At 36.9% G+C, this 24,709-nt stretch overlaps 4 protein-coding genes across 4 annotated transcripts; 1 reads left to right on the top strand and 3 right to left on the bottom strand.

The window, feature by feature from the left end:
- LOC131009151 (phospholipase A1-IIdelta-like) lies at positions 1-2,121 on the bottom strand. The gene is made up of 2 exons (XM_057936375.1): positions 1,047-2,121; positions 1-503 (listed from the first exon to the last, which is right to left on the bottom strand). Exons 1-2 carry the CDS (start codon positions 1,863-1,865, stop codon positions 69-71), a joined length of 1,254 nt encoding a protein of 417 aa, XP_057792358.1. The 5' UTR covers positions 1,866-2,121; the 3' UTR covers positions 1-68.
- Positions 2,122-4,239: 2,118 nt separating this feature from the next.
- LOC131009150 (phospholipase A1-IIdelta-like) lies at positions 4,240-5,783 on the bottom strand. Its single transcript, XM_057936374.1, has one exon. It carries the CDS (start codon positions 5,617-5,619, stop codon positions 4,450-4,452), a length of 1,170 nt encoding a protein of 389 aa, XP_057792357.1. The 5' UTR covers positions 5,620-5,783; the 3' UTR covers positions 4,240-4,449.
- A 6,291-nt stretch (positions 5,784-12,074) lies between these two features.
- LOC131009149 (phospholipase A1-IIdelta-like) lies at positions 12,075-13,472 on the bottom strand. The gene has a single exon (XM_057936373.1). The coding sequence runs from the start codon at positions 13,452-13,454 to the stop codon at positions 12,300-12,302; it is 1,155 nt and encodes a 384-aa protein (XP_057792356.1). The 5' UTR covers positions 13,455-13,472; the 3' UTR covers positions 12,075-12,299.
- A 6,211-nt stretch (positions 13,473-19,683) lies between these two features.
- Positions 19,684-24,451, top strand: LOC131009147 (sec1 family domain-containing protein MIP3). Its single transcript, XM_057936371.1, has 8 exons — positions 19,684-19,852; positions 20,002-20,068; positions 20,302-20,445; positions 20,665-20,814; positions 21,377-21,886; positions 22,318-23,859; positions 23,936-24,004; positions 24,133-24,451. Exons 2-8 carry the CDS (start codon positions 20,021-20,023, stop codon positions 24,259-24,261), a joined length of 2,592 nt encoding a protein of 863 aa, XP_057792354.1. The 5' UTR covers positions 19,684-19,852; positions 20,002-20,020; the 3' UTR covers positions 24,262-24,451.
- Positions 24,452-24,709: the final 258 nt, after the last annotated feature.

The following is a 24,709-nucleotide window of genomic DNA, read 5'->3' as shown; positions in this document are numbered from 1 at the left end:
GAAAGGAAAAAAGCAATGAATGCGATTAGCTCTGTATAAATCATTGGCAAACAACAACCGAAACATATTCACGGAAACTCCGGCACCGGCTGATCCTCATCCGCCGGCGCCGCCAAAATCCAGTCACCATTCTCATCAAGCACAATCCCCTTGTTCTTCTCCACCCACCACGAACCGGGAATCAAATACTCATCCTTCAAATACTCGCTCGATTTATTCACGAGCGCCACGCTCCTCTTCACCTTGAGCTCGAACTCCGCCTCCGCCCCGTTCCACCCGGCCACCACGTGCAGCATCCCCTGCAGGTTATGCCAGTCCGAAGGATTCGTGGAATCCTTCAGGCTCGGCGACTTCCTGTTGTCAATCACCAGCTCCACCCCCACGTCTCTGTACCCGAGTATCGCGCTCGGGTACAGCGGGATCAAATCGATCTTGTTCTTCACGTGCAGGATTTTCAAATTCGGGTATCCCGCCACCCTATCCCTAAAGGCCTTGTCGCCCACCTGATCCAGGGACGAAGTCGGGATTTTAAAAATAAATGAATGAAATTATATTTAAATATTTAAGAAAAAGTTTGACTAGTCGGTACTAAAATTATGTATTTAAAAAAATTTCAGAACGAATATAAGGATTAATTGTCTATAAATACATAAAATATTTACAAATTTTAGTTTTAACCAATATATTTTTATTGGTCATAAAATGCATGATCATGTTTAATTATTTAGAATTTTAGAGGAATAAAATTTCGATCACACTTGATCTCGTGTGAAAGTCGAAAATTAATTACGTAGCAATTCAGAAGTAAATATGCATGTCAGAATTGATATATGTTCGATAATAATGTTTAATTTTCGACTCCCACATAGAATTAAATATGATTGGATGTATATTTCGGCTGAATTCCAAAAAATAAAAAATTTACGTTTTTTATTTAAAATAAAACAAAATTGAATTAAAAGTCAAAATTTAAATATACTATAATGTATTTAACTCTAAATATAAAATGCAAGCTAAATATAGTTTAAAAACAAGCGATCCCTGACCTGGGGGCTGCCAAACACGACGGCCGCGACAGGAATGTCGCGGACGCCGTTCTCGACGAGGTCGAATGCGGCGAGGATCGCCAGCGACGCGCCGAGGCTGTGCCCCGTCAGCGTGATGCTGAGGCGATCCTCATTGTAGAGCTCCCTCAGCTGCGCGATCTTCGTCTGCAGCTGCGATCGCGCGCTGAGTTTGGTGAAGGAGGAGTTCGGATCGGAGGAGACGTATATCGTCATCCACCCGCTCATGACTTTCGGCACATTCTCGCCGTCTTCATCGCTGCTGCTACTGCCGGCGGCGGCGGCATCGGCGCCGGCAAGCAGCTGCGCGGCGGACTGGGGGGTGGCGCCGAGGACGTTGATCCACTCGTAGTTGCGGGAGGTGCCGCGCCAGACGACGTAGATCTCGCGGCGGCCGAGGGCGGCGGTGGCGGCGTCGGTGGTGACGGCGATGTAGCCGATCCAGTTGGACTCGCGGTCCCAGGCCTGGCGGGAGAGGGAGTGGAGGAAGACGGCCTCGGCGACGCTGACCTTGGCGGTGGCGTAGAGGAAGCAGGAGACCTGGTAGTCGGCGGCGGCGGACTCCAGCATGACCTTCTCGAAGAAGGATTTCTTGCCGTAGCGGCTGCTGCCGGCGTACTTGGAGTTGGCGTCGTTGTTGAAGGCGTCGTAGGTGGCTTGGCAGAAGTCGCCGCAGCGGAGGATGAGGCGGCGGAGCTCCAGGTTTAGGGGCTCCAGTAGGCCGCTCCAGTCGTTGCTGCCGAGAAGCTCCGGCCACGGCACCGCCGCTTCTGCGTTTGTTGACGCCTGAGTTTCTTCCATGGCTAGCTAGAATTGAATGATTAATTTTTTTATCGAAATTTTTGAATTTGAGAAAGATATGAGACAAGTAGGAATTGAAGAAGATATGTTCATTATTAGAGGATAGGGTTTGTGTGAGTGTTGTGTGAACCATTCATTCATTCCAATTAGTGTAAAGGTTAATTAGCAATTATGGGAGAGAGACTGAGATTGAGAGTGAGAGTGGTATGTGTGATATAACAATGATGTAAAGGTTAAATTTATATAATTTTGGAACTAATAATGTGGAATTGAAGATTATGTTGCATTTACGTGTTATTGGTGTAATATATATTGTTATGTTGAAAATGAGATGGGCATGTTAATTAATGCCGCTATGAATAAGTTTGAATAAAAATAATAAATTCGATATAAATTTTCATTCAACATAATTCTACAAGATGGGTTTATTAGACGAGTGAATTACAAACTTTGATTAATTTCAATAAATTTGAAGAAGATTGAATCACAAGTTGAGTTCATATCGTCTACTAGCTAGCTGAGTGTTTTTATTGACAAAAATTTATAGTATGAGTTTTTCCTCGTTATATAGGTATGCTAAGTGAAAAGTGACCGTTCTTGTAATTAAAAGTGATATGAGTTGGCCTAGCGGTAGGAGGTTAATGCCCGAGAGCCCGAGACCTCAAGTCCTTGGTTTGAATTTTACGTCGCACGGTTTTTCAATTTTTTTATTTATTTATGTAATTTATATAAAAAAATGTAATAATATTTCGAATAAAATTAATAATAATAATAATAAATAAAAGTGATAATTTTTATAATGTGTGAGTGTGTTGATTTAGTGTTAAAATAATTAACGTTTAAAGCCAAAGACCTTGAATTCGACTCCATTGTAAGTTTGTAACATGTTTTTTTTATTTATCTTTATTCAATAAAAAAATGTATTTTCTCATTTCACGAAATATTTTTCTCGACTATGTGGACACATGATTTAAAAAAAAATTAATTATATATTTGATGAGTAAAAGGAAAGTCCTTCAAATTAAAAAAGTGATATAGTTAGTGAGTTTATTATATAAGAATTAAAAGATAATAGTAGTTAATGAGATTATGTCCGAGGTGAATAGGAAAATATTCTATAAACGGACAAAAATATAGAGTTAGAAAGATGATGATTGTGAACGTTGAGAGCGTGAGTGAGAGTGCACTTTTTACTAGTAATAGTTACAGCCTGCAGGCCCAAGATCGGAACATATTTTGGAGGCCCAAACGCATTTATAACTATCTATGCAAGCATTAAGATCAAAATGAAGAATAACATGCAAGTATCTGGGTACAAAAGTTTAACCAGCTAGGGCTTTTAAAAAAAAAAAAATCCAAGACGGGTATTTCTTTTAAGAATAGTGCTCCTCATAAAGTAGATTACAAAGTCAACGAGAAAAATCAGCAATCCAATAGACTGGTTGCTGATAAGAATGCGCAAATTGCATAAGACTATGAGCAATACTATTCGTCTCCCTATACATATGATTAACACTAATAAGCATAGACGATCCAACAATTGAAAGAATGTTCCAGAATATCATCTGACAAGATTCGACCCTCATTTTAATTTGGGGCAGGTCCCCTAAACATGTATGTGTATACATCTATACACTATATTATTAAATTTCTTTAGTTAACAAAAACAAAATTTTCTCATGCCTATATATTACTTATAATAAATTTGTAAGTAATATATGAATCCATATATCATTAAAAAGGTATGTAGAACATATACCAAAAAAACCATTAATTTATTATGGAGTAGTTCCTTAAAAAAAATATTATTTTATTTAGGATTTATTGACTGTAAATTCATAAATTATTTGTGAATTTTGATTCTTTTTTCATGTTCTAAGTTGGTGAATAAATTCACGAATTTGGATAATTTCAAGTCGAAAGTGACGTGACATTCGAATTTTCCCAATTTTTCAAAATCCCTCGTGTGTAAAATTTTTAATGTCATGTCATGTCAGTTTTGAGTTGATCGAAACCTTCATTCTGGATTTTTTTTTAAATAATAAAAATTCATACATTCATTCATCAATTTTATAGAGTATGATGAGAATCAGAATTCACTTATACTCCCTCCCTCCCTCCTTGAACCATATTCCTTTATTTTTCATAGTTTATTTTTTAAAACAATTCCACTAACTATATTATCCTTACAATTCTCACAGACGCCAATTGCCACAAATGGACCCATCACTTTTCATTTTAATTGGTTCACTAATCATTATCGTTACTTTTTAAATCATCGATTTTCCTAATTTGTCGAACTTCTTCTTCACTCATCAAATACACAACTAATTTTTATTAAAATATGTGTCGCCTCCCCCCATACTCACTCATCAAACACACAATTATTTTTTATTAAAATCTGTGCCGTTTTTCCTTACAAAGATGTTTTAGAAACGGATGGAGTACTAATTTATAGATAGAGCCAATTACACTTTTATTTATTAATACTCCCTAAGTAAGAACCAAATACACAAATTACTGCACGATTGATTATGCAATAGAAACACAAATTCGCAATAGAGAGGATCCCGTCCGGTGTGGATCACTCCGGCACGGCGGGGCAATCGTCGTCGAGCGGCGGCTTCAAAACCCAGTCCCCTTCTTCATTAAGCATCATCCCTCTATTCTCCGCCACCCACCACGACCCCGGGATTTTACACTCATCTTTCAGAAACGCGCACGACTTATTCACCAACGCCAAGCTCCTCTTCACCGCCACCTCGAACTCCCCCTCCTCCCCGTGCCACCCCGCCACCACGTGCAGCATCCCCTGCAAGTTATGGAAGTCCATCAAATCCTTCGGAATCACCCGCAGCCACGGCGACTTCCTGCTGTCCACCACCATCTCCACGCCGGCGCCGCTGTACCCGAATCCCTGCGGGTAGAACGGGATCGGGTCGAGCACGTTCTTCGCGTGCAGGATCTTGAGGTTGCGGTGCGTCCGCAGCCTCTCCACGAACGCGCCGTCCCCGACCCGCGGGCAGCCGAAGACGACGGCCGTCACGGGGATGTCGGGGACGACGACGTTTTCGACGAGGTCGAACGCCGAGAGCACGGCCAGCGCCGCGCCCAGGCTGTGCCCCGTCACGACTATGCTGAGGTTTTCATCTTTGTAGAGACCTTGAAGTTGAAGAATCTGGGCGCGGAGCTGATCGCGGGCGCTGAGGGTTTGGGATTGGGAATTAGGGTTTGAGGAGGTGTAGATTCTGAGCCAGCCGTCCATGACGTTGGGGGCGGGGTCGGCGGCGGGGGTGATGGCGGAAGCGGGGACGGGCTCGAAGTGCGCGACGTCGATCCACTCTTTGTTGGTCTTGGTGCCGCGCCAGACGACGTAGATCTCGCCGCGGCCGCCGGGGAGGGTGGAGGCGGAGGTGGCGACGTAGCCGATGAAGCTGGTCTCGCGGTCGGGGGTGACGGGGATGTCGAGGGTGGCGGTGGCGTAGAGGAAGGAGGAGATCTGATAGGCGGAGGCGGAGGGGAACTTGACCTTGTGGAAGAAGGATTTCTCGCCGTAGCGGGAGGAGCCGGCGTAGGGGGAGTTGTCGTCGTCGTCGAAGGCGTCGTAGGTGCACTGGCAGAAGTCGCCGCAGAGGAGGAGGAAGCGGCGGAGGGAGAGGTCTAAGGGGTCCAGAAGGCCTTCCCAGTTGTTGCAGCCGAGGAGCTCCGCCCATGACGGCGGCTCTGCTACGACATCGTTAACGGTTTCTTCCATGGCCTAATTATAAGTATACTTTGCTTGCTGAAATGCTGTGGTTGATAGTTGATATCACGAAAACGGTTATGGATAGCTATATACATAGTGTTTCAAAAAGGAAATTTAACATTTTTTTTTCGCGGTTGAATTAGATATTTATGTTATTGATCGAATAAATATCTAATTCGGGAGATCGAGATCCAATATCCCACAATTTTATGTGTACCCTAATTGGGCTTATAACGAGTATGAGATTTTTTTTGTTTATTATTACATTTTGGTAGTACTATATATAAAATAAAAAGAGAGCGGACTTTAAAAATGTCGGTTTTGAAATAGTAGTAAAAATAAATTAAAGATTGTCCATTTAAATAATTTTTTTTAAAATAAGTCATACTTACCGTTTTTATCTTTTTTGTTTATTATTACATTTTGGTAGTACTATATATAAAATAAAAAGAGAGCGGACTTTAAAAATGTCGGTTTTGAAATAGTAGTAAAAATAAATTAAAGATTGTCCATTTAAATAATTTTTTTTAAAATAAGTCATACTTACCGTTTTTATCGTTGACATAAAAAAATTTAAAAATTATCCATTAATTATCCATTTTAATTACCATTTTGTTACGAAATGGGACACAATTAGAAACTTTGATATATATGTGAAAATGATGTTTTGAGTTTATGTGAAAATGTGAATGGTATGTTTCCAATAAACTAGGTGGAGATTGAATAGCATGTGGAACGAGATAAGATAAGGATAATATAACTTAACTATATATAAAAAAAAACTTAGCTATATATTTTTGGACGTCAATAGAAAGTAAAATTAGGTTGCGTAACTCGAACAAAATATTATAAAATAAAATGATGGAACTCAAAACATTTTGGCGCATACATGCCACAAAAATTAAATATTAGGACCATCTAGACATCACGTTTTTTAACTTCGAATAAGCATATGTACAGTATTTGGAATTTTGGAGCACACAACATAATCATGCCGCAAGTATTATGCGTTAATTAACTTTATTTGCAATATGCTCAACTCTTTTTTTATTTTTGAATTTAGGAGAAAACTTTATTGATAAATCTCACAAGAACACCCGGGAAGAGGAAGACCAACCACAAAAGGAGGTGTGACTCAGTCCATACATAAGAGATAATGTGATGTAAAGCATTACAAGCAATATAATGAGCTAAAACATTAACCTCTCTACTGATATGTGTAATCTGAAAAGAGTTATTCTCAGGAAACAGGATCTTACATGTTTCTATTATTCCTCCAAACTCCCACCTATTTATACCTGAATCCAAGGAATTGACAGCATATATATATATATATATATATATATATATATATATATATATGTATATATATATATCCACCACGATCTTGCTGTCCATCTGAAACACCACTTGACCAAGGCCTAAACTTTTTATCCACGACAATGCCTCATGAAAGCCCATTGCTTCCTCTTCATTAACACGCATGCAGCCATGGAAACAACGAGCAGTCCGAGCTCTAGCTTGCACCAGAACAACAGCGGATCTAGCATAGAACGTGGGGGTACAACTGCATCCCCAAAAAATAATAATAATAATAATAATAATAATAATAATAATAATAATAATAATAATAATAATAATAATATTTTTTATATGTAAATTATTTTAGATTTAGTTTTTGCACCCTAATTAAAAATATAACCTCAAACAAATATATAAGCTCAACTTTAAAACAAATCCTAAACTTCAAAATTAAACAATATTTGGGGAAGTTTATGTTTATTATTAAATATTTTTTAAATTTATGATCATGTAATTATTTATCGCACCCCCAATTTAAATATTCTGGATCCGCCACTGCACCATAACTCCACCCTCATTTCGCAGCACACCGATTTTCAGCCTTGAAGAAAGCGGCATCTATGTCGCAGCAAATATTTCCTCCAATCTCTTATCAAAGCAGCTTGTGAAAGCCGAAAATAACTAAAACGAAAAGAAGTTACTCCAAGTTGATATATATCTTTTCGTTCTGATTAATTAATGCTCTAAGTTCCAGTTAATTTCTTTAATTATGATTATTTGGTTTCAAATGGTCTATCATTGTAATTAGGTTTGTGTTGTTACTAAATTTAAGGATGTTTACTTTGCATGATTAATGATAAATGCTCGATTTAGTATTTTTATTAATAGGATTTTTTCAATTCCACCTTTTAATGAAATAAAAATCAAGCAAATTTATATTAAATGATAGAAATATGATTTTGGGATATTCTAAAGTTTCAATCCATCAAAATAAATGAGGGATTAATCTTATTATTTTTGTCTAGCTCTCAAGATATAATAACCTTTTAAAATAAACGCCCCTAAGAGCATCCACAATGGTGAGCCCACCTTGGCTCACAATTGTGGTTCACACCACTATTGCACCCACTCTCCATAATGGGAGAGCCTACCCTTGGCTCTTTAAAACAAATCTATCTTCTCAATTATAATTTGCCACGTGGATAATAGGGGAGTGACTTGCACGCGCCCTCCCCTTTTCACCATTGCACCCGGAGCGGAGGGGTGCTCCGAGTTCGCGCAACGGGGGTGCAGCAATATTGGTGGGGGCTCACAAAAAGGGGGCTCGCACCCACTATTGATCCCCCATTGCTGATGCTCTAACATAATTTTCAGACAATTAGTCTAGATGGTGGTGCATGTAGTCAATGGAATAAAGAGGAGTTTTATATGTTAATTAGTAACTATAATTTGGTACATGTCTCTTTTATTTCTTTTTGTCTTCGGTTTCTTTTGTTGTTAATTTTGTTATTGTTAATGTATATGTATTTCTTTAAACAATTAAAATATTGAGTGTTTACTTTCTATGATTAAATATTTTATTCTTGTTCTCTAAACTCATTTTTTCAATGTGATAAAAATCAAATAAAATTAGCTCAAATAATTGAAATAATTAAGAACATTTGAATATCTCAAATTAAGTTCCAATCAATATAAGTAAACAAGAATTAACTTTAATATTTTTATATAACAAGGTTAATCTTCAAAAATAAACTCCCCTTATTGATGGAGTGTTTGAGTCAGCTTCATCGTTGTTGAAGGCATCGTAGGTGGCTTGGCAGAAGTCGCCGCAGCGGAGGATGAGGCGGCGGAGGTCAAGGTTTAGGGGCTCCAGTAGGCCGTTCCAGTCGTTGCCGCCGAGCAGCTCAGGCCACGGCGACGGCCCCGCTTCTACGTTTGTTGACGCCTGAGTTTCTTCCATGGCTAAGCTAGAATTGAATGATTAAATTGTGATCGGAATTTTTGAATGTAAGAAAGATATGAGACAAGTAGGAAATATGGGAGAGAGAGTGAGAGTTGAGAGTGAGAGTGAGAGTGAGAGTGATATGTGTGATACAACAATGATGCAAAGGTTAAATGTACTATATAATTTGGAATTAATGTGGAATTGAAGTTTATGTTTCATTTACGTGTTTTTGGTGTAATATTGTTATCTTGAAAATGACATGGGCATGTTAATTAACACCGTTATGAATAAGTTTGAATGAAAACAATAAATTCGAAATAAAATTTCATTCAACATAATTATACGTGTGAATTACAAACTTTAATTAATTTCAATAAATTTGAAGGAGATTGAATCACAAGTTGGGTTCATATCGTCTCTCTTACTAGCCGAGTTTTTGTTATTGACAAAAATTTATATGAGTGACAATTTTTATAACGTATGAGTGTGTTTGATATAGTGTTAGAATAATTAACGTTTAAAATCTGAGCAAAAAAAAAAAGAAAAACGTTCAAAGCTAAAGACCTTGAATTCGACTCCATTGTAACATGTTTTTTTAAAAATTTATATTCATTTAATAAAAAAATGTACTTTCTCATTCCACGAAATATTTTTCTCGATTATGTGGACACATGATTTAAAAAAAAATTAATTGTATATTTGGTGAGTAGAAAAAAGTTCCACAAATTAAAAAAATGATATAGTTAGTGAGTTTATTATATAAGAATTTAAAAGATAGTAATAGTTAATGAGATTATGTCCGAAGTGAATAGGAAAATTTTTTACTCCCTTCGTCTCACCTATCTTGAGACATTTTTCTTTTTGAGCGTTTCATCTATTTTAAGACATTTATTTATTTGGCAAAATTTTTACTCTTTATTCATCTTTTCACTTTTTCATCAGTACTTTTTTAATTTTCGTGATAAAAAAAAAAAAAAAAGTCTCAAGATAGTCGGAACGGAGGGAGTATAAACGGACCAAAAAAATAGAGTTAGAAAGATGATGATTGTGAACGTTGAGCGTGAGTAAGAGTGCACTTTTTACTAGTAATAGACTAATAGTTACAGCCAGGCCCAAGATGAGAACATGATTTGGAGGCCCAAACACATTTGTAACTATATATGCATGAAGATCCAAATGAAGAATAACATGCAAGTATCAGGGTACAAAAGTTCAATCAGCTAGGCCATTTTAATTTGGGGCCTGCCCCCTAAATATGCATGTTTTGGAGGCCCAAGAAAATTTATATATGCACTTATTTTCCCTCTAGAATTAAGATGTTGATTTAGAGAATGTTTGGCTGACCTTATAAGCTCTTTAAAATAGCTTATAAGTTGTTTAAAGGTTTATAAGCTTCTTCAAAGTATTTGGCAAAATAAGCTCCTAATTATAAGCGGTAAAATTAAGCTTTAAGAGCGCTCCCCAAAAAATAAGTTCTTCTATCTCAACTTACTTTCTCATTTTCTTATAAGCAACACTCATTTTACAAAAATAACTCAACTACGTATGATTTTTTATTTTCATTATATATCATTCTAATTTTATCTCTTTTCGATTTTCTCTCTCTAAATAAAAATTCTTTTTCTAGCTTATATGTAAGCTCAATTATCCAAAACACTTTGACAACTTATAAGATCTTAAAAACTAGTACATCTTATAAATTCTTGAAATATCTTATAAGCTCCAAGAACTTATAAGCTTTTTAAAATAAACATAGCCAAACATCCTCTTAGTCGAACGTTAGAAAGTTCAGTTTTTTCTAAGTAGAACTCCAACTTATTCTACAAGCCAGTGTAGACAGCAAACTCAAAATTCAGCCATTTTCATTTATGCAACTTCAAGAAAATTTCACTATAAATACCCCTCTCTCTCAATACATTTTGCACCACCATCTTCTTAAATTTGTAGTTTTAGTACTCAAATAATTAAGTAAAGCAATTTGTAGTTTTAGTCTCAATATTTTTTTATGATTTATTGTGCTATATATTTTTGGCATAGTTAACTTTAATTTGCAGCAGCACAACTGTGCATGTAGTTGGAGACAGCATGGGATGGGATATTCCCCCAAATAAATTGGGCTTCAGCCAAAACATTCATGGTTGGTGACATAGGTACATACATGTATATCTCTCTCATCGTGCTTTCAAAGGTTTAAATTCTTTTTTTCCTTTTCCTTTTTAATGCAACATCTATTTCATTCAATAGCAACAAAATTAAAAATTAGTTAATAAAACACTTACAAGTATTCTATTGGAGCATGTGAGTGGTTGATTGACAAGTTTTGTGATTATAAATATACTTATATACACTTGATAAAATCGACCTACCTATATTGATATGTTATATTAAATTATTTGTCTAGTATTCAACTAACCAGCATGACGTAGTCCAAGTGCCCAAAGCTTCCTACGATGACTGCAGCGACGATGGTGCCATCGGCAGCGTCATCATCGCCGGACCAGCGAATATCACCCTCGACTCTGCCGGCGACCGCACACAAATTGATTGATTAATTATTATACAAAAGTAAGTAGAACATATACCAGAAAAACCATTTATTATTTTCTTAAAAAAAGATTATTTTATTTAGGGTTAATTGATTAAATAAATTCATAAATTATTAATGATTTTTTTTTTTGCATGCTCTATTATGTTGTGAATAAATTAAATACATGAATTTGGATAATTACCCAAAATTAAGATTTTCTCTGATGAGATTTTATTAAAAGTCATATCGCTTCCCCATATAAAGGTATTTCACAGATGGAAATGAGTACTAATTTATGGATATAACCAATTAGCATTTTTTTTCTTTTTTCTTTTTTATAAATTACATAACTAAATACAGAAATTTAAAGACTTTTCTTTTCTTTTCTTGATAAATTACATAAGTAAATAAAAAAATTTAAAGACTTTATTTTTTTTTCATTTTTTGATAAATTACATAACTAAAATTAGTAATCATTGTTAACTATTTGGTCAAGTAATCATTGTCGCAACAAAAAGTAATTATTGTTACAATAAAATGTAATATTCATAAAGTATTACATTTATTCACGATAAGTGTTACTTTTATTCATGAGAACTTGTACAACTACATAAGTATACATTTGTGCGAATAAATGTATATCTTATGCTATATATTAAAAATAACTAGTCGCATACTATGCGACCGGCCACATGCAAGACCAACCCCAGAAATTTAAAGACCGTACGACGAAGGACTCAAACCCATAAGACTTCAAGTCTTGGACATTAACCTCCTGCCGTACGTTAGGGCAACACGCGCGCGCATTAGCACGTTTATTTATTAGTAATACAAAGCATGAACGAAACATACAAATTATTACGACACGTACGATTATGCAATAGAAACACAAATTGGCAATAGTAGAGGATATGATCACTCCGGCACGGCGGGGCAATCGTCGTCGTTGTCGTCGAGCGGCGGCTTCAACACCCACTCCCCGTCCTGATCAAGCATCATCCCTTTATTCTCCGCCACCCACCACGACTCCGGGATCTGACACTCTTTAGTCAGTAAGTTACTCGCCTTATTCACCAACGCCAAGCTCCTCTTCACCACCACCTCGAACTCCCCCTCCGCCCCGTGCCACCCCGCCACCGCGTGCAGTATCCCCTGCAAATTATGAAAGTCCCCATTATTATCCGTCGGCTTCAGCGACGGCGACTTGCTGCCGTCGACCACCAGCTCCACGCCGGCATCCGTGTACCCGAATTCGACCGGCGGGAGGTTCGGAACCGGGTCGAGCAAGTTCTTCGTGTGCAGGATCTTCAGGCTCGGGTGCGTCCCGAGCCTCTCCACGAACGCGCCGTCCCCGACCCGCGGGCAGGCGAAGACGATGGCCGTCACGGGGATGTCGGGGACGACGTTCTCGACGAGGTCGAACGCCGAGAGCACGGCCAGCGCCGCGCCCAGGCTGTGCCCCGCCACCACTATGCTGAGGTTTTCATCTTTGTATTGATCCCGAAGTTGGAGAATCTGGGCGCGGAGCTGCTCGCGGGCGCTGAGCTTTCCGAATTGGGAATTAGGGTTTGAGGAGGTGTAGATTCTGATCCAGCCGTCCATGACATTGCCGGGGGCGTCGGGGGTGATGGCGGACGCGGGGACGGGCACGATGTGCGCGTTGTTGAGCCACTCGAGGGTGGACTCGGTGCCGCGCCAGGCGACGTAGATCACGCGGCCGCGGCCGGGGATGGTGGAGGTGGAGGTGGCGACGTAGCCGATGAAGTTGGTCTCGCTGTCGGGGAAGATGTCGAGGGTGGAGGTGGCGTAGAGGAAGGAGGAGATCTGGTAAGCGGAGGCGGAGGGGAACTTGACCTTGCGGAAGAAGGTTTTCTCGCCGTAGCGGCTGTTGCCGACGTAGGGGGAGTTATCCCTGATGTAGGCGTCGCCGACGCACTGGACGAGGTCGCCGCAGTGGAGGAGGAAGCGGCGGAGGGAGAGGTCTAAGGGGTCAAGTAGCCCTTCCCAGTTGTTGCTGCCGAGGAGCTCCGCCCATGACGGCGCTGCAACATCGTTAATGCTTTTTTCCATGGCTTAGTATATATACTTTGCTTGATAGTTGATATCATGAAAACGGTTATGGATAGCTATATATATAGTGTTTCAAAAAGTAAATTAACACTTTTTATTTTTTCGCGGTTGAAATTAGATATTTAGGTTATTGATGGAATAAATATCTAACTGAAAAATTTAAAAAGAATCGACTTTAGAAATTCTACTTTCAAATAGTAAAAATAAAAATTTTCCATCGAAATAATAAAACATTGGTCACTTATCATTTTACCATTGACATAAAAAACTTAACAATTATCCACCGATGTTTTAGTTGTGCATTCGAGTTCTCAAGTTACATTAATTCACAACTAATAATATTTGTAGACGTGAATTCAAATTTTACAGTTTGAATTCATCATTAAAAAGTGTGTTGATTGTGAATTCCACTTTTAAAATTTGAATTTACGATTAATATTATTAGATTTTAATTAAAACTTCAATCCACAACCAATAATAATGTTGATTGTCAATTCAAGCCGCATGCATGCATATAATACAGAGACAAGTATTAAACTAACCATTTTAACCAAAAGTTTATTCTAACCGCAAAAATGATGACCACTGCTATCTAAAATATCCTATCATATTTATGTATTTAAAATTTATAAAAAGACGATTGAAAAATTAACTAATTTTTGAAAATCTGAAAATTTAAGAAAAAATTACAAATCTAAATTTAAATACAATAGATAAAATATGTAAAAGTAAATCTTAACCCTAACATCAAAATTGAAAAGCCTCTACATCCTTATAATTAACTTCAGTCGCCCCCCACCCCCCCTCTCTACCCACACGTCGTTGCCGGATGAGCCTCGACATCAAAATCTTAACTAATTCTTCTTCTATATTTTAATTTCATCGGTATCATCAAGATGAGATCAATTTATTTCTGTTCAATTCAGACAACAAGCGACTTATATTGGACAAGAAGTGTTGAAAAAGAAGTAATTAAATTGTTGGATATAAGAGTATATATGAAAATTTAACAATATTATTTAAGAAGTGCAAGACATAGAACAGTTAAGAAGAAGAAATGGATTAAAGGAAAAAGGAAAAAGAAAGGAAAGAAGAAGAAGAAGAAGAAGAAGAAGAAGAAGAAGAAGAAGAAAAGATAGAGAAATAAGAAAATAATCGAACCAAAAAGATTAGATTGAAGAAAAGAACTCTCACAGTAAAAATAAGAAACAAGAAGAAACGAAGAAAATAATTTTATTCTTACGGAATTTCATATGTTTTTAAATTATTTTTTGCTATAAGTTTTGAAAATAAATAACAGTTGTCTCTTTTCTATAAAATTGATTAGTATTAAGATATTTTTATTTTTTTGGTTATTATTAATTTTAAAATCTTTATTAAAATTACTCAACTATTAATTTCTTCTCATTTTGTATATTTACCTATTTTTTATTGTGGTGACATGACATAAATATACTTGCTTGACATGAATATGCTCGAGTAGCATAAATATGACTGTGTGAAAAAATAGAACTGACATTATAATGTATAGTTTAATGAAAATGAGGCTCAAAGTTGGATTGGAAAATGAACAAATATGTAAACTAAGAAGAAATTAATAGTTCAATAATTTTAATAAAAAATTTAAATTAGTTCATGTGCAAAATGAGAATTTGTTGAAAATTCAGTAATAATTATATGCAATTAACCCTAAAAAAATTATGGGCAGACTTTGCAAAAAGAATCTGTATATAAAATCATTAGATTTACCCTTTAAAAAAATCATTAGATTTAAAAGCTATTCGTATATATATGTCATAAAAGCAGCTGGACCATTATATGGTACCATGCCGACGTTATCACGTTAACAAATTCTGCATGTATTTTTTTACGAAATGGGAACACAATTAGAAACTTTGGTACATGTGGAAATGATGTTTTGAGTTTATACGAAAGGGTTAATTGCATATAAATTACTGAATTTTTAATAAATTCTCATTTTGTGCATGAATTTTAATTTTTTTTATTAAAATTACTCAATTATTAATTTTTTCTCATTTTACATATTTGTCCATTTCTCATCGTAGTAACATGATATAAATATACTCATTTGACATGAATATGCTTGTGTAACATAAATATGATCGTGTGGAAAAATAAAATTGACATTGTAGTTACAATGTATAATTGGATGAAGACGAAGTCATTTTTAAACCCAAAGTTTGACTAAAAATGAACAAATATATAAAATGAGAATAAATTAATAATTAAATAATTTTAATAAAGATTTTAAAGTTCATGTACAAAATGATAATTTGTTGAAAGTTTAGTAATTTATATATATATATGCAATGAACCCTATATAAAAATGTGAATGGTGTGTTCCCAATAAATTGGATGGAGATTGAATTAATAAATTAGGTGGAGATTGAATTGAATTGCATGCATGTGGAGCGAAAATCGAACAAAATCTTAAATAATAAAGTGATGGGACTAACACAATTAAATATTAGGACCATCTAGACATCACGTTTTTTTAACTTCCAATAAGCATATGTACAGTATTTGGAGCACACAACATAATCATTTTCGAAAATCGCAATTATGTCGGCGGTGGGAGGCTAGATTCAGATCGGAAAATTTTTCACTAAGACCGACAGCGTAAATTTTACAAGTGATGGATGAATAAAAGATAGTCCCCTCCTCCCCTTCCCCGTATCCAATCTAATAAGCAAGCTTTCTATTTATGGATGATTCTATTCATAGCCCCTATTTTACTCTTTATAGCCCCATATATAAAATAATAATTAAAAATGTACTATTTTACCCTCTACTTCATAGCCCCTGAAATTAAATTAAATTTGTAATAAACTAAACGTCAAGCTTCTCCCTGCCTCTTTCTCTGTCCTATCAAATCGTCGTCGCAGCGGCCAAATATATTTACCGAATCTCCTCTCTGTCAGTCGCCCATGTGAGATTCCGTGTCGGCGACTCCACCTCAACACCAGTCCCTATTCCGCGACTCTACCGCGGCGGCGACATCACCTCGTCGATCTCCAGTCCACGGGGATCACCTCGTCGATCTCCTGAAGAATCATTTAAGTCATATCCGCCTCGCGAGAGGAGGAAACACTCGCCTACTAGCGGTGATTCGGCGTGGCATTTGCCGAGGCATGAATTGCCTCTGCAATCCGAAGCATCCCGGCAATGGCAAAAGTGGCTTTGTTGAGCATCGTAGACATCACTCAATAAATTTAATTTAATTTAAGGTGTTATGAAGTAGAGAGTAAAATAGTAAATTTTTAATATATAGGGCTATAAAGAGTAAAATGGGGGGCTATGAATAGAATCACCCTCTATTTATATGCACTACGGTTTAAGGCCCTTAGGCCCATTAGCACAAGTAGTTAGGCCTAAGTCCTATTACAATGATCTTTCTCTTTGGGCTGAATAAACAGTATTGGGAGCTAAAGCCGAATACCTACGCTAGAAGCCAAAGTTAGGATACTATCAGCGCTGAGAGCCAAATTTACATCTCGGTTGATAAAGTCGAACATATCAAATTAACGCAGTACCAAATATTCGAAACAATAATATTAATTGCATTAATATTAATAGTAGTTGAAATAAGTGCATAATTTAGCCCTCGTCACCTAACAAATTATGGGCAGAATTTGGAAAAAGAATCCCTATATAAAATCATTAGATTTAAAAGCTATTCGTATATATATGTCATAAAAGTAGCTGGACCATTATATGGTACCATGTCGACGTTATCACGTTAACAAATTCTGCATGACTATGTAATTTTTTTTTTATATAAAAAAAAAACGAACACAATTAGAAACTTTATATATATGGAATGCATGTGGAACGAAAATCGAACGAAAACTTATAAAATAAAGTGATGGGACTCAACACAAAAATATTAGGACCATGTAGACATCACGTTTTTTAAACTTCCAATAAGCATATGTACAGTATTTGGAGCACACAATATAATCATTTTCGAAAATCGCAATTATGCGTTAATTAACTTTATTTACAATATGCTCGACCCTTATCAAAGCAGCTGTGAAAACTGAAAATAACTAAAACGAAAAGAAGTTTCTCTCCAAGTTAATATGTACTCCATCCGTCCACGAAATAAACTCCTACTTGTACTTAAATATTTGTTCACGAAATAAACTCCTACTCTGCTTTTATGAACAATTATACCCTCCCTTGCTTTTAAATTTACTACACTTTTATCTATTGAGTCCACTTTATTCTACCGTTACTTATGTAATTAGTCTCCCCCTAAACTAATTATTGTTATTGTAATTATTATTATTATTATTATTATTATTATTATTATTATTATTATTATTATTATTATTATTATCCTTATTATTGTTATTGTTATTGTTATTGTTATTGTTATTGTTATTATTATTGTTGTTGTTGTTGTTATTGTTATTATTATTATTATTATTATTATTATTATTGTTGTTGTTGTTGTTGTTGTTGTTATCCTTAGTATTTTTTTATTATTATTGTTATTGTTGTTGTTATTATTATTATTATTATTGTTGTTGTTGTTGTTGTTGTTGTTGTTATTATTGTGTTGTTGTTGTTGTTGTTATTATTGTTATTATTATTGTTGTTGTTATTATTATTGTTGTTATTGTTATTATTATTATTATTTATTATTATTATTATTATTATTATTATTATTATTATTATTATTATTATTATTATTATTATTATTATTATTATTATTATTGTTATTGTTGTTATTATTATTATTATTATTATTATTATTATTAGGGTTAAGTACCAAATACCTCCCAACGTTGGGGCCCATATCGCGTATAGGACCCTATAGTCAGGGTAGACGCTGTTTACTACCTCAACGTGGCTAAACCTAAGCAAATTCCCCCTGCGTTTTAACACCGTTAAGTCACTGTTAAAAAAATTATTTTTTTTAATTTTTTAATTAAGATGGTCTCTCTCTCTCCCACTCCCCCCCATCGAGCATCCTCTCTACTCTCCTCTGCGTTCTCTTTCCCTCTTTGCTATACCGTCTCTCTCCCTCCTTTTCCAGTGAGCGTCGTCGGTTCTCGCCGCCTCCGGCGCCTCCCTTATTTCCCCTCTTTTCCTTCATTTTCTTCCCCTTTTCCTCAAATCAGAAATAGATCTAGGGTTTCTAATTTCCTCTCCACAATTCTTGTTCTCCAGCGAATAACGCCGCCACCGTTGCTGCTTGTCGCGCCGCCACCGTTTCTGTCTCAGGTAAGCTCCCTTCCTCACTCTCTCATGATGTCGCGCCGCTGCGCATGCAGTGCCCGCGGTCGCCGCCCTGCTCTCTTCTCTCTTCCTCTATCTCGCTATGTCATTTTCTCCCTCGTTCAATCTATATCTCTCTGTCTCCCCTCTACTTCACTCCCTCAATCTCCCTCTCTCTCTGCTATCGGCGGCCATCGAGGACCACCGTGGCGCGGGCAGCCCGTCTACTGCTCAAATTAATAAATCTCTAATTATTTCTTACTTCAGGAATCGATGGCTCAGACGTCTCCGGCGAGGCAGCCCGTCTACTGCTCAAGACTCTATTTTTTTTTTACCTTTCTTTTGTTATTGATCTGCTTTCCTATTTAAATACTGTAAAATTAAGGTTTTGATGGTGAAGCTATGCTTATGTTTAATCTGGTGTAGCTATGTCTATTCTGCTTTGATGGTGAAGCTATGCTTATGTTTAATTTGTGAGAGATCTTCGGAAATGATTGTTTGTGTACTGGAGGTAGAGAGAGAGAGAGAGACCATCTTAATTAAAAAAATTTTAAAAATAATTTTTTTAACGGTGACTTAACGGTGTTACAACGCAAGGGGGGATTTGCTTAGGTTTAGCCACGTTGAGGTAGTAAACAGCGTCTACCCTGACTATAGGGTCCTATACGCGATAGGGGCCCCAACGTTGGGGGTATTTGGTACTTAACCCTTATTATTATTATTATTATTATTATTATTATTATTATTATTATTATTGTTGTTATTATTATTATTATTATTATTATTATTTTTATTATCCTTATTATTTTTATTGTTATTGTTGTTGTTATTATTATTATTATTATTATTATTATTATTCTTATTATTATTGTTGTTGTTATTATTATTATTGTTATTATTATTATTATTATTGTTATTATTGTTGTTATTATTATTATTATCCTTATTATTATTATTTTAGATGAAAGACCATTGTATATTTAGGTATCATTTTTTAAAACACTTTGTTTTGTTTACGGAGTATAGTTTCTTTATCAATATGCAATATCTGGATCTGTTGGTCCTAACCTGGAGTCGGTCTTGTAGAAATTGAACCGCTTCTGATTATCTGCACTCCCCATTTTGTGGGTTTCTTCAGTCTTTAATCATAGGTAAAATCTTCAAAACCCTAGCTCCATGTGTCCCAATTTGATTTCATTGCTGGCCCCGCCTTTTTTTCCCTTCTTTGAAATCTCTAATTTTTGTCTGGTATGTTGATGATTAATTGAATGATTTCATGAATTTTGCTATTCTCCTACAGAAGAAAAAGGAGCTGATCGATGGCCACGGTTGATGTGATCAAATGCTGTCATGATTCCATCCGACAAGTAAGTTGCAGCTTTTCTTCTTCGTTGTTTCTCTTTTGCGACACACTAGAGTTTGTTAACAATTTCAGTTTGAAATTAAATTGGTACATTTCTTTTGTTGCATTGCCATTCTTGTGAATTCCCTAAACAAACGGTTTGGCTGTAATTAAATTGATCGATGGAATTGTTTTGGGGGGAAATTATGGGTTTTGGGCCTTGTCTATGATCTTTTATTGAATTTAATATTTTGTCAGGCCTCGGAGAATATTAAAGATGCAATTGTGTATTTGGATGCTGGAAGTGCTGAGAGCTTCCAGTTTCTTGGCGCATTTCCCTTGCTTTTGGAGCTAGGGGCACGAGCTATTTGTAGCTTGGAGAGCATGTCGGTTGTTGATAAGGTGCGCTCTCACGGCCTGTTTTCGTTACTGCATCCCCTTTAATTTGTCGTCATATCATGGAGTTGCTCATATGGAGTCAAAGTGGGTGGATTTGAATTATTGTGGGATCACTTGCCCGATTATTTAGAGTTCGTGCTATCCGTTTTGGAGTTTTGGTGGATTAATCTTTTATTGCCTTCTACGTCCATACCATTATTCTTATTGAACCTTGTTTTCTAGGTTGTTGACTGGAACACCTGTTCTGATCCTGCCACTAAGATTGTGGTCATCACGTCGCGTCTTCTGAGTGATGCACATCGCTATGTTTTACGTTGCTTGAGCACGCTTCAAAATGTTGGCTGCTGTGCAGTATATACTTCCATCTCAGAGGTCTTCTTTTAAATTATTGTTGGACGCCATACTTTTCTCTTTTTTATATCAATAGTCCTACAGATGCTCCTGATCACAACTTTATATACTCTTATATAACTTGGCTTAATTGGTTGGTTATGTATCTATGTTGCAAAGTTAAAGACACTGAAATGGGTTTATGGGAGCAATTATTATGGAGTTACAATTAAAACATTGAGTGCAGCCCTTAAAGATTTTGTAGGTTTCCAGGTTTATAAAACTACTGGGATGTGATAAAGTTTGAAATAGCTTTTCTCAAGCTTAGGGGCATCTTACGACGCATACAGGCACCATGCAGAAATCCTAGATGTTCTTCTATAAATTTATTTTGCTGCTGACAGAAAATATGGCTTAGGTTTTTATCTGTCAACTGTTTTTATCTAGATAGTGGCTAAAAAATCTCCGATAATTGCACCAACCAAGAGTTGCCCGTGTTTTTTATTGTCTTTTCCATGTCACTGTCGCAGATACAGGACAAGAATGTGAAGGTTCATACTCTGATACCCTGTTTGCTCATATATAGTCGTTCTTTATAATGTAGGTAGCTCACTCAGCATATCCTGATTCTCCTCTCGGCCCAGATGCTTTCCGTGAATATGAATCTCTACTCAACCAAGATTATGAGGAGCTTGTTAAGAAACACGAAAGACCTCGCACTGTTCCCGACGACAGTGGACTTAAGGAAGGTACTGCATCTGAAGCGGAAGGTTGGTCAGAACTAACTGAGATTGATGATCATAGTTCCATAGATTATGGCATTTCAAATGCAAAACTTCGAGGGGAAGATTACTTCAGTGGGTACCCGGAGGACGTTGGACAAAAATTGGTGGTCTCGGTGCACCACTTTCCTCTGATTTTGTGTCCTTTGTCACCCAGAGTCTTTGTCTTACCTTCAGAAGGATCTACTGCTGAAGCTAGCTTATCTACTGAGCATGAGAGTTCGATAAGCTTTGGTTTGCCTCCATTAAGTACAGGGAAGCTTGCTGACACTGAGGATGTCAGTCCTGGGGCAAATCTTACAGCTCAATTTCTCTATCATTTGGCTTCAAAGGTGCTAAAGCTTTGCCTTTCCTAGATTTTCTATTATGAAGTTCATTACCATATGAACAACTTGTCTTTCAGTGAATTTGCTTTGCTATATCCCTATATAGATTAGGTTTGTCAATGGGAATTTTCTTTCTTTTTACTTGGGAAAGAAGAAGAGTCTACTTTTGACATCGAGGATTTATCTTGATAATAAAATCAGAGAGGTTAAACTGCTCCTCAAGTACCTCATGGAATTTTAACAATCCTATGTAGATTTCAAGGCTTTATTACTGTGCCACAGGAGTTTTGTATTTGCAGTTGAGTCCAGATTATGACCTTAAACAGTTGCACTTGTATATTATCTAAGTGATAGTGTTCCTTTGTCAACTATGTTAATGCTGAATGTTAAATTTGTCTCTTTGATAATGTTATATTTTTTCTATCTAAAACTTGCAGATGGATCTGAAACTTGAAATATTTTCTCTGGGTGATTTGTCCAAAAATGTAGGGAAGCTTATGACAGATATGTCAAGTCTCTATGATGTTGGTCGGCGTAAACGATCAGCAGGGCTACTGCTCATTGACCGTACACTTGATCTTCTTACTCCATGCTGTCATGGAGACTCACTTGTGGATCGGATGTTTTCATCTCTGCCTCGTATGCAACCGATATCATCCTTAAGCCAGTCGAAAGGTTCCCAAAGCCAACTCAAAATTGCCCCTCTCAAAGTTGAGCGTGCTCGTCTTTCTGTACAGATTCCACTTGAGAAATATATTGTTGAAGAAGATACTGAATGTAATTTTCAGCTATTGGAAAATATCGAAGCATTTTTGAGTGGGTGGAATACTTTCAAATCAGATGCTCCGAGTGTTGACTTCATGAGGTTCAGAAAGAAACTGAATGATGAAAGTTGCTTTCAACGTACTGAGAGTAAACTTCTGCATGGGTCGTTTGTCTCGACTGATAACTTCCGTGGAGCACCATACCTAGAAGCGATACTTGACAGGAGGACGAAAGATGGGGCAATGCTGATCAAGAAATGGCTTCAAGAATGTCTACGTCAGGAGAATATAACATCTAATGTGAAAACCCGCCCTGGTTTAGCTTCTAAATCGGAGTTACAGTCTTTGCTTAGATCACTAGCCAAAAGGCAGTCCTCGTTGGTAAAAAACAAAGGGATTATTCAGTTAGCAGCTGCCACGGTGCATGCGTTAGATGAATCGCACTCTGCTAGTTGGGATGCATTCAGTAGTGCTGAGAAGATTTTGCACGTGAATGCTGCGGATACGAGCCAAAGCCTTGCTGCTCAAATCAGTGACCTCATAAATAAGACTGTTCTAGCGGCTTCTCAGGGGCAAAAGCACAATGCAACGGGTAAATCGCAGGGCTTATTCACTCTCGAAGACGCACTGCTCCTGACTGTGATCGGGTATATATTAGCCGGCGAGAATTTCCCAACCTCGGGTTCCGGTGGTCCATTTTCATGGCAAGAGGAGCATTTCATGAAAGAAGCTATCGTGGATGCCATTCTTGAGAACCCCACCGCATCGCGCCTAAAGTTTTTCCATGGTTTGTCGGAAGATCTTGAAGGCAAAATTAAATCTAATGAGAAGAAGGAAGATCCCAGTGGCCACTCGGATGGTTTGGATTTTGACGACGATCAGTGGGATAGTTGGGGCGATGAGGACGCCGATAAAGACACGAGCAAAGATGGAGCGTATGGTGACATGCAGCTAAAGCTAGAGCTTCGGGACAGAGTGGATAATCTTTTCAAGTTTCTTCACAAATTGTCCGGCATGAAAGGACATTCATCACTGAGGGAAGGGATGTCGGCTCTGGATAGCAGACGCAACGATGATCCTTCTTCGACTAAGGGATTGCTCCATAAAATCCTCACAAATGTCTTAGACCACAATGAAATACCTGGGATGGAGTATCATTCATCTACCGTGGGACGCCTTTTCAAAAGTGGATTCGGAAGATTTGGCCTCGGACAGGTATTAATTGTTCGATCACGAACGTCTCTGTTTCTGCCTTAGTTTCCTTACCGTGTTTCTCTTTTGCATCCCGCAGGCTAAACCTAGTCTTTCGGAGCATAACGTTATCCTGATTTTTGTAATTGGAGGCATAAACGCAGTGGAGGTTCGCTTTCTTCAACTCTATTCCTTTTCTATGCACCGTTCTTTCTTTATGAGCTTATTTTGCCGAACACTTCTCAAAACCTTCGTAGTTCTTTGTTGTGATACTTGTTTTCTCGTTGCACCGTGAAGGTGAGGGAAGTGCAGGAGGCGGTAGCCCGGAGCAGCAGGCCCGACATCGAGGTATTACTGGGAGGAACTACTTTTCTTACCCCAGATGACATGCGTGAATTGCTTTTTGGTGACTATTCTCATATCTAAAGGCAACTTTTACATTTAATTTTGCTCTGGGAATTGCAGGTTTTCCTACTGCTTTCCTATTTCATTTTCTAGGCACAAATGCATCAAACTAATGTAAAAAGTGAAAAATGTAATGTAACAGAGTAACAGTGAATATTACGAGATTGTCACTCTCAATGTTCAACGATGATAATTTTCTTTGATTCTCTTATGGTGTCTGTTAAACCCTAAAACAAGGTCAATCCTAAAATCTCATGTTGGTTTGTATATGAAAATAATCAACTTTTAGTCATGGTCAATTTCATGTTACTATTTCAAATTGTTCTATTAGTTCTAGATAGTTTACGAGAGACTAAGAGCATTTTCATTAAGTCTTTCAGTTATTGAGAGAGATTATTCGCGGCAACAAGCATGATCACCAAATTTATTAGAGTAAAAAATTAGTTCCATGAAAATGGATTAGTCATTG

Source organism: Salvia miltiorrhiza, chromosome 2 (genome assembly GCF_028751815.1).
Source record: "Salvia miltiorrhiza cultivar Shanhuang (shh) chromosome 2, IMPLAD_Smil_shh, whole genome shotgun sequence".
Lineage (NCBI taxonomy): Eukaryota > Viridiplantae > Streptophyta > Magnoliopsida > Lamiales > Lamiaceae > Salvia > Salvia miltiorrhiza.
This window is presented reverse-complemented; position numbering and strand designations above follow the sequence as displayed.

Bases quoted from the DNA above. Each gene is read 5' to 3' on its own strand.
- LOC131009147 (XM_057936371.1), top strand. From the start codon at position 20,021: ATGGCCACGGTTGATGTGATCAAATGCTGTCATGATTCCATCCGACAA. The intron at 20,446-20,664 runs GTGCGCTCTCAC...CTTGTTTTCTAG, and splicing joins GCATGTCGGTTGTTGATAAG to GTTGTTGACTGGAACACCTG. The intron at 20,815-21,376 runs GTCTTCTTTTAA...TTTATAATGTAG, and splicing joins TATATACTTCCATCTCAGAG to GTAGCTCACTCAGCATATCC.
- LOC131009151 (XM_057936375.1), bottom strand. From the start codon at position 1,865: ATGGAAGAAACTCAGGCGTCAACAAACGCAGAAGCGGCGGTGCCGTGG. The intron at 504-1,046 runs GTCAGGGATCGC...TCCCTGGATCAG, and splicing joins TCGTGTTTGGCAGCCCCCAG to GTGGGCGACAAGGCCTTTAG.
- LOC131009150 (XM_057936374.1), bottom strand. From the start codon at position 5,619: ATGGAAGAAACCGTTAACGATGTCGTAGCAGAGCCGCCGTCATGGGCG.
- LOC131009149 (XM_057936373.1), bottom strand. From the start codon at position 13,454: ATGGAAAAAAGCATTAACGATGTTGCAGCGCCGTCATGGGCGGAGCTC.